At 38.2% G+C, this 12,961-nt stretch overlaps 1 protein-coding gene across 2 annotated transcripts in view; it reads right to left on the bottom strand.

The window, feature by feature from the left end:
• Positions 1 to 12,961, bottom strand: part of TRPM7 (transient receptor potential cation channel subfamily M member 7) — a 59,124-nt gene that overhangs the window by 22,773 nt on the left and 23,390 nt on the right. For both annotated transcript variants that reach the window (XR_008748052.1, XM_055810039.1), the window contains exons 3-15: positions 12,130 to 12,168; positions 11,469 to 11,667; positions 9,575 to 9,788; positions 8,919 to 9,043; positions 8,126 to 8,297; positions 7,113 to 7,287; positions 5,192 to 5,315; positions 4,226 to 4,298; positions 3,855 to 3,955; positions 2,858 to 2,992; positions 1,429 to 1,482; positions 829 to 969; positions 124 to 258 (exon numbers count right to left, since the gene is read on the bottom strand). Coding sequence is in view for 1 of the 2 variants with exons in the window: in XM_055810039.1 (XP_055666014.1) it covers positions 124 to 258; positions 829 to 969; positions 1,429 to 1,482; positions 2,858 to 2,992; positions 3,855 to 3,955; positions 4,226 to 4,298; positions 5,192 to 5,315; positions 7,113 to 7,287; positions 8,126 to 8,297; positions 8,919 to 9,043; positions 9,575 to 9,788; positions 11,469 to 11,667; positions 12,130 to 12,168 (1,687 nt within the window). In the remaining variant the exon portion in view is untranslated. The remainder of the gene's footprint in view (positions 1 to 123; positions 259 to 828; positions 970 to 1,428; positions 1,483 to 2,857; positions 2,993 to 3,854; positions 3,956 to 4,225; positions 4,299 to 5,191; positions 5,316 to 7,112; positions 7,288 to 8,125; positions 8,298 to 8,918; positions 9,044 to 9,574; positions 9,789 to 11,468; positions 11,668 to 12,129; positions 12,169 to 12,961) is intronic.

The raw sequence follows: 12,961 nt of genomic DNA, 5'->3' as shown, positions 1-12,961 counted from the left end.
CTAAAATTCCAGCTCTACCAAAGCCAGTAAAACCTGCTGCTACTCACACTTGGATTTCAACCAGGTTTTCCACTCTTAACTACTTAAAGTCACCCCCACCACGTTCCCCTCACACATCCGTACCTTTGGTTTGTACGGCTGCGCTGTTTTGATGAAGTGATTATGGCGCATTTTTTCTTTCTTGTCTGCTCTGTTACCAAAAGACTCATGGCTTTTACACATCTGAGGAGTAGTATTTGAAGGATTTCGCCCAGATCGCTGTAACAGGAATAAGGGGAAGGGATTTGGTTTGGTTTCTTTACTGTTACCAACTAGGCATTATTATAAAATCATCTGTTTATAGTTAGATACTTAGTTGAGCGATTAAGCAGTTACTTTGCTACTGTAACAGTGATGAACATATGTAACAGCAACAACCAGAATTTTCACTGGATATTTAACAAGTTTTTTCTTTGTTTTTTCTTTAAAAAGTCTGAAAGTAGGCCGTTAAGTTGTTTTACAAGAAGCTAAGGTACTTGGATCCCAAGCCCTGATGAATTGGCATGGCTAGTGCCCATTCTTCCCTTACCAGTAGGAAAAGTAAGAATAAAACAGAAGGAATTTAGATGTGCTAGAATAAGGAGCAGGAGAACAAAACCTTTTGTTTGTCCTCAATCCCAAAACAGCTGCCAGCTGCCCTGACATGCCTCACTATTGCCTTTGAAAGAACCAGTCCATTGACAAGAACAAAAAACCTATATGGATTTAATTTTTCTCCAAAATACATGTGTGTTTTTTTAAATTGAGAACATATAAATCAGCATGTCCTGTTACCCAACTGCTACATACACGATTGTTCCCGCTGAGACTATTGTATATAGCTCTGAAGCGTTTTCTTGTATAGGTGCATCTATAGGTTCCTCCCATCAGATATTCAATAACCAGCCCCACATCAATCAGGTTGATTTTATATCCTGGAGGAAGATTTCCCTAGGAATACAAAAGGTATTTTTAGTTTCTCAAATTATAATCTTAAACCTACTTTGAAGAAAGAGAAGGTTATAGCTTCTTTTCTGTATCATCTCCCCTAGAAGGGTAATGTTCATTCTGTTGTGGGGTGGGGGGAGGCACTGGTTTTTTTGTCTACCGTTTTAACAGTCAAATTTACCCCTAGTAGCTGAAAGTAGTAGCTTTCAACCCCCACCCCCAAAAAGGAAAACAATCCCAAATAAAATGAAGAGGATGACACTCATTGGTTTTAACCTCCTCCTGGCAGGAGGGCATTAAGCATACAACAGCAAGTACTAGAAACAGAATGTCTGCAAAGATGGCTTATTATTTACAATAAAACCTAATTAAGAAACCTAAGATTAAATTGACAGTTAAACCTAAGAAATCATCAAAAGACTAACATTGCTAGTTTGACAGATTTTTACATTTACAGCATACCTGTTTGACATCCCGAACAAGATGAAAGAGTGTTGGGTTAGTTGGGCCTTGTTTCTTTATAAAAAAGAAGGGGGAAAAAAATTGGAATGAGAAATCAGAGTGCAATGACAACATGAGAAGATGACAGTAGAAAACACATATTTTTACATGTCGGCTCAAAAACCCCACCAAATCCTAGTTTTTCAACAAACATTAGCAAATCAAATACATGCAAATATTTCAAACTACTGTATTAGCTATAAGCTGTTGCCTTTTTTGTTGTGTTTGACTTCTCTTTAATTTGGGACATAATTAATACACCCATAGTTTGTCCAGAAAAGAAGGAAAAAAACCCACACCAGAATGCAAACAGCGGCAATATGAGGTTTTTATATTATGAAAACATAATATTACAGAGACAAGTTTTAACAAATAAACATTTTAATTTACAGGAACACACACACAGACTGATAGTCACATTTACAGTATTGCAGGACCCATAGTAAAGCTCCCTTACTTCTAATTTTTTTTAATTTTTAGTCCGAACATTTCCTCTTTTTACTACAGAGAATTTTTATTCCTTCTCTGATTTCCTGTGCGTGCATGAACTGTTACACTTTTAGACATATGGTTACCTTAGCTCCCATACAAAACTCAATCAAAAGCACATCACGTGCAAAAGCAACACCATAAAACATTTTTTTTAAAAAAAGTAACACCACCTGATCAGGTTGGCTCCTTTATAAAGCTTTATCAGCTAAAGAATTCCTTTTTCTTTTTTTTTTTTGATCAACAGCAGACAATGAGACTGTTAACATAAGCCTAAGTCATATTTGTGAACTACTCTCTTTAGCTACTTTTTGGTGGAAGATTTTTTGGGTTTTGTTTTGTCCTGTTAGATACTTAGCATTATATAAAACTACCTTAAAATTCTTAAATCAACACCTACAGCAAAAAAAAAAAAAAAAAAATTCTAAGTAATATTTGTAACTAAGCAGGTTCACAAAAGAAACTTTTTATAACTATTTTGATAATATTAACCGTTATAGACATAACTCATCTTGCAAAGCCCTAACAACACTATCTATAGACCTCATATTGCTGCTCAAGTTTCACCCGTCTGACTTTTGTTCTCTTCCCCACTGCGGGTTACACACTTCCCATGTTCCACAACAAGGCTGCAATTTTCCCTTTAGTATCTCTCCCCAGCATCAGACACAGACGAACACCCTGCTGACAGACAGTTTCTGGTATTATTTCTGGAAAGCCAGAAAGCAGCTGTGGCACTACAAAGCAGCCAAACAGCACGTGCTTCCCAACTCCAACCTCATGCCAGGGAGCCTTCCCAATCGCCCCATGGCCTTCAGTGGTGCGTGTGACCCAGTACACCACAAGCCAATCAACTAAAAAGCTGCTCTAAAAGTAGCTTAAGAAGCAATCATTCACTTACTGTGTTATAAAGTTCTTCCAGCCTGGGAATTGTAAGAAATTTGTGCATGCTTACTCCATTTTCAATCAGAAGTTTCACAAATGCAACTCTATCCATCACAAGGGCATCCAACATAGCCTGTTCCAGGGAGCCAACCTACAACAAATAAGTAACAAGGTAGAGCCTGGGGAGAACCGGAAAACCCACAGAAGTAAATATACTTAGATTACGCAGCAGCCTCATTCATTTACAGGGCTGGGGAAACCACCTATGTCTACGAATACAGAGATGTCACCCTTCAAAACATTCTGAAGACTTAACCAGCAAGTCTTACGCTCTTCCACAGGTATCTCCAACTGACAAAGTACATGGGACTAAGTAGACATTGTGTTTAACATCACTAAGCTGTTTTCATAGATTGATATTGGATAAAACACAAAGACATAGAACATTTAAAGCATAATTTTCTCCAAGGACAAATGGTCAGAACCATCATTGCTATCAACAAGCCCTGCAGTATGTACTTCTGACTGCACACTCATGTAAGACTGTGTTTTATTTTTACAGTAATATGGGAAAAAGACGAGATCCACAATGTAGTTTCCAAACTAATTTGCAGACTGCAAGAAACAGACATTTTGCCCTTCCCCTCAAAAAACTCTGCAGTGCTGCCAACAGTGCATTTTACTAGATGCTTCTTAAGATATTCCTATGACCGTGCAACTATAAGGAACAAAAAGCATCAGACTAACAGAAATTCAGCTTCCAACTTTTGTAATGTCTTTTCTTCCCTAGATATTCAGAACACTTGGCACATTTCTAAAATTTTTGGACCATTTTCAACTACACAATAACAAAACAGCTGTAAGACTGCAGTATGCAAAAAATTACTGCCCTCATAATAAATGTGTCTGTATTCTACAGTCTTTCTCCACAAAAGTCAAAAGATTCATTCTTTACAGTAAGCTGATTTTCTCTCTTTTAGGAAACATTCTGCTTAATTCAGACCATTACATACCAGCCACTGTTGCCCATAGACAAAAACATGATTTTTGGCAATGTCAACTCTATCCCACGCGAGTGTAAGAACAAGCTGGTCAAATGCAGATGCATTCGTGCCTTAAGAAGCAAAAACAATGAAAAAAAATTAAAAGTAATTAAAGTATAAGATAATAAACATTATTGCTTCCTAAAAAGCAATCCACCACAAAGCTATACAGTATATTTCATAATTCATGACGCATGACGGTATTATACAATGAGAAAACATAGTAGATAATTATTTCCTTAAACACTAAATATTCCTAGATTATAGTATAAGTAATCCATCATATAAACACCAAACAACAATAGCTGGGGATTCCAAACACTCTTAAAATGAAGTCTCACCTTTTAACAACGCTGTAAGTATTGCAACATCAATGTCCTGATGTTCATCTGACCCAATATGAAAAACTGTAATCTGTCCAAAAGGTTAAAATGGGGAAAACATATTTTAAAATTATTTTCAGGCAAAGGTGATAACTCTGAAATACTTTAGAAAGTCACCTTATCTTCAATATAATTTAAGTCTATGCTCAATTTAAACTTATCTTTAGCGTGCACCTGTGTTTTGTTTTCCTAACTGGGTGCCACACAAAACAATCCTTTATGACCTTTTATGACCCTTTACGCTCCTCAATCAATTTGAACTTCTTTTCCCACTCTGATTATAATTCCTATTGTCTATAAACACCACACAGTATTCTGTTTACACCTCCAGTTCATTCTAAATTATGAGCTTAACCATATTACCAGCAAACATGTTTAGCCAAATATGACCATTTTAATCTCAGAACAGCACAATGTGATGTCCAAATGAGACACCAGTACTCGATCCCAGGCTACATATAAAGCTCTATAAGTGCTTTTGCTTTAAGCATGCAGTGATAGTAGACCTCTGTTAGTAGTTGCAATTAAAAGATATTAAAAAAAAAAGAAAAAAAATGCCCAAGGTTTTCAAAAATCAAAGCAAAAAAAAAAAGGCCCAAGGTTTTAAAAAATCAAAGCAAGAAAAAAGGACAGCAATGCAAATACAAAATACATACACACTATAAACAGATCAGAATCCTGCCATATGAAAACAAATAGGCTTGGGAACAACAAAAAACTCAAGACTACCAGAAATTATCACAAAAAATTAAGTCTCTCTTGGCCATGAGGTAAAGTATACATGAAAACACTGGAAGATCCACTATGTCCAGAAAAGATTTTTTAATAACTCTTAATCATATACAGCACAGAGATACAATTTAATATTATATCCACAAATGCATGCACCTTCCATAAAAAAATTTTATGGCAAGATCTACTTACAAGTTCTTTTTTTTTCATGCATTCCAGCAGTGTCTGAAACAAATGAACTGCTTCACTTTGACCGAAGTTAAATGTCTTTTTGATGGTTGAAATGATTTCAGGCTCAGCACCCTCAGGAACATTCCTGAGATTGAAACGAACAGACAAAACAGGAAAACATATTGTTACACATGAACAGTAAGAAAAACAACGCATTTAATTAGTTTGAACACGTCCATTCAGAGTCCTGCTATCTATAACCTTATTACTGTTTCAGTGGCAAAACCTTGGGTAATCTTCAGAAAGACGTATACATTGCTTAATCTACAACTTTCTACTACTGCCTCATAAAGTGACTCAGCTTCTCTCCCTTTCCTTCCCATACTCAGATTCAAGATACTCTCAACTAAAAGATGTTGACACAAAATACTAAGCATTCACTCCTGTGAGTAAGACCTGCTTCTGATCATACTATGGACAAAGCTGGTTTACTGCCACATTAGTCCCTGCCCCCTGGTTCTGAGGCAGTCCCAGCAAGGACCCAGTATGTTTAAAGGATTTAAGCAAGTCTGACAACTAACTAGAAATCACTAGACATTGTGTGGCCCAAGCACATCCCTTTTATTATGTGAAACTACACTTTAAACAGACAACAGAAGCATGTAAAAAAAGTTCAGTTTTAAGACTACTCGGAAGAAATAATATAGAAACTTTCTGATCCTGTGCTGGTTTTGGCTGGGATAGAGCTAGCTGTCTCCATAGTTGCTAGCATGGGGCGATGTTTTGGATTTGTGCTGGAAACAGCGTCGATAGTGCAGAGACGGTTTAGCTCCTGCTGAGCAGTGCTTGCACAGAGTCAAAGCCTCCTCCGCCTCTCGCACCCGCCCCAGCGAGCGGCCTGGGGGGCACAAGAAGCTGGGAGGGGACACAGCCGGGACAGCTGACCCCAGCTGAGCCAAGGGACATGCCAGCCTGCATGACGTCATGCTCAGCACATAAAGCCGAGGGAAGGAGAAGGAAGCAGGGGACGTTTGGAGTGACGGCGTTTTATCTTCTCAAATCACTGTTGCATGTGATGGAGCCGGGCTTTCCCGTGGATGGCTGAACACCCGCCCGCCCGCGGGAAGAGGTGAACGAATTCCTTGTTTCGCTTTGCTTGTGTGTGCAGCTTCTGCTTTACCTATTACTCTGCCTTTACCTCAAGCCGTGAGTTTTCTCAGGTTCACCTTTCCACTTCTCCCCCCAGCTGAGCAGGGGGGAGTGAGCGAGCGGCTGTGGTGCTCAGTCGCTGGCTGGGGTTAAACCACAACCGATCCCTTTTCAGAAAAGTTACTACTATAACAGCTAACTGCATGAAAATATTTCCATTCAATGTAGTCAAGTGATATTTCCAAGCAGTTTGGAAACACATTATTGTCTTCGTTATTCTCCGTCCCTGGAAGGTCTGGACAGCTCTGCCTCCTGTTGAACACACTTACCAGCCACATTTATCACTCAGGTTACTATGGCAGCTTACTTAAAATTTGAAGTCCAAGCACAGGGAGCGTTTAAACAGAGTTGGGCCCTCTCGTTACAATGGTGTAACAGAATTACTGCATGTAACTCAAGTTACATACCAGGTGTTCCCCCTAATTTAGGATACAGGCGTATACACATTTCCTTTCCTTTTTTTAAGCATTGCTAAAGCAAGCATACCCTACAGAATTTCATGCAACTAGTGAAAAATATGTACAAGGAACATAGAACTAGAAAACAAGTCTTTGTCTTTATACAGAGCTATTACAGCAGCCAGCCTGGAAAGCTGCATCACGTGTAAGATTACACTCTCCGCTTAAAAGCCTTTGTCTTTATGCAGAAAAAACTCTTGCACTAATTCATTAAGGAATAGCCCAAAATCCATCTACATATGACTGGTAGTTTGGCTGGCAGTGCTAGGACTTACCCTCCCTCCTCTGTTTGCTTGTGAACATATGCCAGTATGTCTGCAGCTCTCCCGGTTCCCTCACACACGACCACCGGCACAGGAGGACTTTCTTGAAGGAAGTCCAAAACGGTGAGTATGACATTGGGGCCACCTTCGAATACAAGCGCCACCACTGGCACACCTTGGCCAATTCCTACAGAGTTGCAACAACATTGTAAGTGTATAAGGAATGCCTAGATAGATTTCACATATTTAATAAATCAATTATGCCCCGTATGTCCCTTCTGTTGAATAACATTTTAAATCCTGCCTGACAGACATTTTAGCACAGTTTCAAGCACTCTTTATACTTTGCATGGCAGGGAAAGCACCGAAAAGAAGTTGATAATTACAGTGGAATCCAGTCTACAAAACAAAAGAGATTCTTCACAGAAATATTCCTGAACCAACGCAGAAGAGCAAACATTTTTTCTTTAGGGAACTCCCCTTCTACTTTCCCCCCAGTTTCTAAAGATGACAACACATATACAATTTGAACATCGTTACACAGAAACCCTCTACAAACAGGGAGTATTGCCAAAGCATTCCTAGAAGAGAAAAAAAACCCACAGATGCGTTGCTCCATAATTGGGAAAACACCAAAAGTAGTCATGGCTTCTTTGCACAAACACAGATGATGTTTTACAAACTGAATTGCCCTATTGTGAAACTGCAAGTGATCACTGTCAAAACCATGCATCAATCAGATCAGTAAGACCTGACAACATACTAACAACTCAAGTGACATACATTTGCTTTCTCAAACAAAACGAACACTCAAAAAAACCCTCCTCTCTGGCCCCAGAGAAATCTGAAATCTACCAGCAATACCTAGGGTCCAAAGCAGCCGCTGAAATTTGCAAAACAATCATTCAGACTTGAAACATAAACAAAAGATTAATTTTTCTATTTTCTCATTCAGGTGTTTGGTGCAAGTACCTTTCTCATTAAAGAATAGTAATGTTCAGCCCTCAGGCATCAGAATTACTTACTTGCATGAATCCGTTGCAAATTAATAGTTTTTTCCAGTTCTCTCCGCAATTTAACTTCTGCTCCGTACTTTCCAACTGTTCCATCATCCACCAGAATGAAATGGGAATGGAGGTTATTTAGGACGTTTAGTTTACTTAATGGGTTTAACAACGTTTGATATGGAGCAACCACCTACGTATAAGCACACAACAATGTCTTTTACTTGTAAAGATTCACATTTGTTTCTCTGAAACTTAACTTTTTGTCTGGACATGAGAATTGGTGGCTCAACAAGAAGCACTGACACATATAAGCATGCCTGGCGTCAGGATACACCAACAGCCGTAGCTCTTAAATTTGTGCAGGAAAGCAGAAAACTGTATCACAGAAGGATTCTGTTCTGCAGGATAACAGAGAAAATATACTTGGAAAAAAGTGTCTTTGGGGAAAACCTGCGACTGCTGTGGCAAATAGTAGCACTGAAGACTCCACATCAAAATTTTTCAACTTACTGCCCTCTGAAAACGTGAATTCTCTGTAATACTTCAGCATTTTTGTTTATTTGATTCAGTAATATTGGGGGGTGGGGTGGGTGGGAGGATTAAATACTTGAGAACAAGCCACTCCTCTAGCGCATTTGCATTTTGCAACTTGTTTACACTCATGATCTTGCATAAGTCACAAATGTCAACGTATCCTCATAGGAAAGCAAGTATTCTAGTGATGCAAAGCAAGTAAAAAAACACGCTTGAGCAGATTTGTCAAAAAATAAGGCAGGTAAATCATTATTTCAGTTAGGTAATTTATCCTTACATCTCTTCCAACAAGGTCATTTCTGTTTTCAATCACTCCCCATGGAGCAATCCCAATAGTGCAAATCTTTCGAGATGATCTGGAAGCATGTTCTCGTAGAGCATCACCAACATGTTTTGCAACACCTGGTGGAGCACAAAGAGATTTCAGTGTACTGAATGTCACAGCTTATTGAGAAATACAACTGTGGTATTAGTTAACTGGGCCTTTAAGGATCTGGGAACTTACATGACACAACCCCAAAGAAAAAGCACTATACTACATCTACTAGAAGGACACAAAGTACCATGTATCAGTAATTCAATAAAATATATATTAGCCTAGTAAGAACTAAAGAGTTCCCAGTACATTACTGTACTTGTTTTAATCACAGTAAGTTTTTCCTCTTTTGGTTTCAAAAAGCAAACAAGCAAAAAAATCCCCAAACCAAACAAAAAAAAAGCCCCCAAAGCCCCCACCTTTATATTGTTTCTCTTTGCAAGACAAAACAGCAGCCCACTTCAATCTACACGTTCAAAATGCATTATTTTAATTTCACTTGACCAAACTCACTCAAATTCGCTTTGCCTTAAGATGAAGCTATGCATCCATTAAATCTTTCGACTCTTACAAACCGTAACCCAGCTAACCGTGCCCCTTCATTGGTACTTCTTTACCTGTGTTCACTCCTCCAGTTATAATCCAGGCTCCCGTTGTTACTGCAGCTTTAATAAGACCTTTGCCAAGCAACTGTTTGATGCGTGGGTGAAGTTCAAATTTCTGCATGCCCCCATGGACAGATATGACAAGCTTCGGCAACTCCATCTGCCATTCTTTAAGCATAAGTTGCAGAATAGCTTCAGGCTTAGTGTCATATGACAATCGCACGTACTGCAGGCACAGGAAGAGAGTTCAAAGGTTCTTAAATCATCACAGAATCAATAGATCAAAGGAAGAACCAGAATGTGTTTCAGAATATATTATCCTACTCCTGGCCATCAAAAAAGTAATTCACTTCCTCAAAACACGGCGGATGCAATAAATGAACAAGTTTCCTTTATGTGTTCCAGGATTAAGGAGAAGTCAGTTAATAGTTTTGAAAGCAAGTTTTGGAAAGGGAATGACTATGTTATTTCATCCTACTGGCACAGTGACCTAGAAAAACGAATCTTCATGAAAGCACTGAATGATCTCTAAATTAGATGAAATTCAGAAATATTTATAAAAGTTCTGCCATCTACTGGGGAAAGGCTTGCATATCCCCTTTGAATTACAGACAGTTAGTTGCTTGCTTTTCCTTCCCTGTTCCTGGTGGGAAGGAAAGCTACATTCTTTTAATAGAAAACTTCAAAACTTGCAGCTTTTTAACTCTCTCTGCTTAACAGCATAAAACTAAGTAGATGGTTGATCAGTTAAAAATACTCTTACATCTTTAATATGAGCTATTCTGTAGAGAAAGGGACGTTACGCAGAAATCAAGCCCTACTTGAACCAAGTTCTAACTAAAAAACCATCACTATGCCAAGAAACTAGTTTTAGCAACCCCACAAGCACTCTGCAGAAGCGAGCACAGAAATGCATGTAGGCAGCTTGCTATTTCTGTGCTTGAAAAGGATTTGCAGCAATTTTAAGCTAAGCGTGCAAAGGAATGCATACGCTGCTATTATGAACACTAAAGAATTCTGCTAAGAGCCCTTCTCTCCACAGAGATGATCTGACTTCTGAGCCCTGAACCCTCCCTGGGGGCTCTGCCAGCTGCACAACGAACACAGCTCCCTCCTGCAAGCACTCCAGTTTGGCCAGAGGAGCCACACTGCCTCAGCACCTCCTGCAGCCTGAAACTACAGGGGCATTAAATCATTTCTGCCACAACTAGAAATCCTTTACAAAATGGTTGTGGAGAATATGTCAGAATTCCCAGTTTTCTAGTCTCTCCAATACATGTGCACTTGTGAATTAAGAGTTAGTTTCCAAACTTCCAGTTTATTGGTATGCTTGTTCTTAATGCCCTCTCCCAAAAAACTCCCATTACTCTGATCGGTACAATTATGCTCCAATAATTTTGAACAAATCCACTGAAGTAGCATATTCCACATCTGTCCTTAATTTTAAATGATTTTTCAGAGTTTAAAAATTATGAATAGAGGGTTACAATAGCAGATGTTACTTAAAAGGTCCTACAAAAATTCAACAGTAGTGAGCAAGCAAGCAGCATAGATGAATAAGCTGTATTTTCATGAAGTCTGAAACAGCGATATTAAATTCTTAATGTAATGTTTTGCTGAAGTGATTATGAATTCCTATCACTGTTTGCAATTTAAAGGTAAGCCAGTACATGAATATGACTAATTCTGATAGAGCTGAGCAACTTCTGTACAAAAAATAAATTTTAAAAATGGAAAATCAGAAAGAATTCAGATCACAATAAAAAAATACAAGATTAGTAGAGGGCACTGATTTGTCATAGTATGTGTGACATTGTTTCAGCCTTCAATTTCAAGAATTAAATGAAGTATCCACCATCTCTATCAACATGTTTAGAGTAAGAAAAAAAGAAAACATCATACATGCCTTAGCCCTGTAAGAATGAGAGCCACCTTGAAAGTTGATGACACCGTAAGCATCAGTAGACGTCTGTTCCGTATGTTTTTCCACCGACCATTCTTCTATTTCCTGATTATAGTTTTCACCCAGCTTCACATCGGAGTATTTCATAGCAAGACTTGCAGTAAAACAAGCATGTTGTCTGACCAAGCGGCCACAACAGCACCTGCACCCAACCATATCATTTAGAATACTTCAGTAAAGACTAATATTAAAAGATTTCTTCTCTCTTGTCTTCTATCTACAGAGATATGTCAGATTTAGAAAGCAAAGATTCTAAATAGTATAGAAACCACTTTTCCAGAGCAAGCCTTGTCACCACACATGCTTATAGCAAGTATTAATTACAATACATAATAATTATGCAAAATATGGAAGCTCACATATTGCAAGTTGGAGGCCAGAAGAAACTGATTCTTTGAAGCCAAATAATTTACTTAACATTTATAAATCTGTGATCTACACATTGCAGACAGTTCTTTATCCGTTAGTTGTATGTTTTATATCTAACCTTTCACTGACTTGTCATTTGCAATATTGATCAAAACTTTTTCAAACCCTGTTATGAAAGTGCTTATTTAATGGAAAAAAATATTCAGGAATATTGTAATTACAGAAGAACTCTTACCTGACAAGTTGCTGACAAATCTGACATCCTGGAAGGCATCTACAAGAAATATTTAAAGATATGAGTAAACTCCAGCTTCACTTTGAAGGGGGGTGGAGGTGGGTGGGAAGGGAAAGTCAGATTCCTGTGCTTACAGAAGATTACTGAACAAGAGATCTCTAATGAATGGAAAACATGCTGCCCAAGTTTGCCCATTTTTAACACGGTAACTTGTCTGTCTTTCTTTTACATGACTGTAACATACTTGGCGTGTAAAAATGTATAAACATGCAAAAGTTTCAGTCCTGAGACTTCAGACAGGTTTTCCAGCTTTGAACCATCAACATCTGAAGCCCAGGAATATTTCCGACTGGATTATCTGCAGTACTGAAACTTTTTATCTAGATGCTGAGAAGTTAGTAACAGACCAGCATTTTCTGGAACTCATTCTAACGACATTGTTGCATCTGTTCTACAAATTCATCCTTCTAATACACATCCAAGTTGTACTACCTGTGCGGGAAGGTTATTTTGATCATTTCCGAGCTGCATGTACAGAAAAAGATATATTTGAACAGGCCTTATACAGTAGTGTCTTTACATAAAGGCTATTAAATAATTTCTACCCTCTTCCATCTCAAACAGTTTCCATGCCTTCCTGCTAACAGCTTTCTTATCATTTAAAATTAGCACGGCAGATAAATTTATACCACTGTTTTCCACAATTTTCATAAGCAGCTGTTAACCAATTATGGTTAAGAGCATGCAAAAGCATACAAACCCAGATGTTACACAGTAGTCTTCAATTGTTTTCAGACTCTGAGCATAAACAATTTTTAAATTTCATCCTCTA

Source organism: Falco peregrinus, chromosome 1, assembly GCF_023634155.1.
Source record: "Falco peregrinus isolate bFalPer1 chromosome 1, bFalPer1.pri, whole genome shotgun sequence".
NCBI lineage: Eukaryota > Metazoa > Chordata > Aves > Falconiformes > Falconidae > Falco > Falco peregrinus.
Note: the sequence above shows the minus strand (reverse complement) of the source record. Positions and strands in the feature narration are given on the sequence as shown.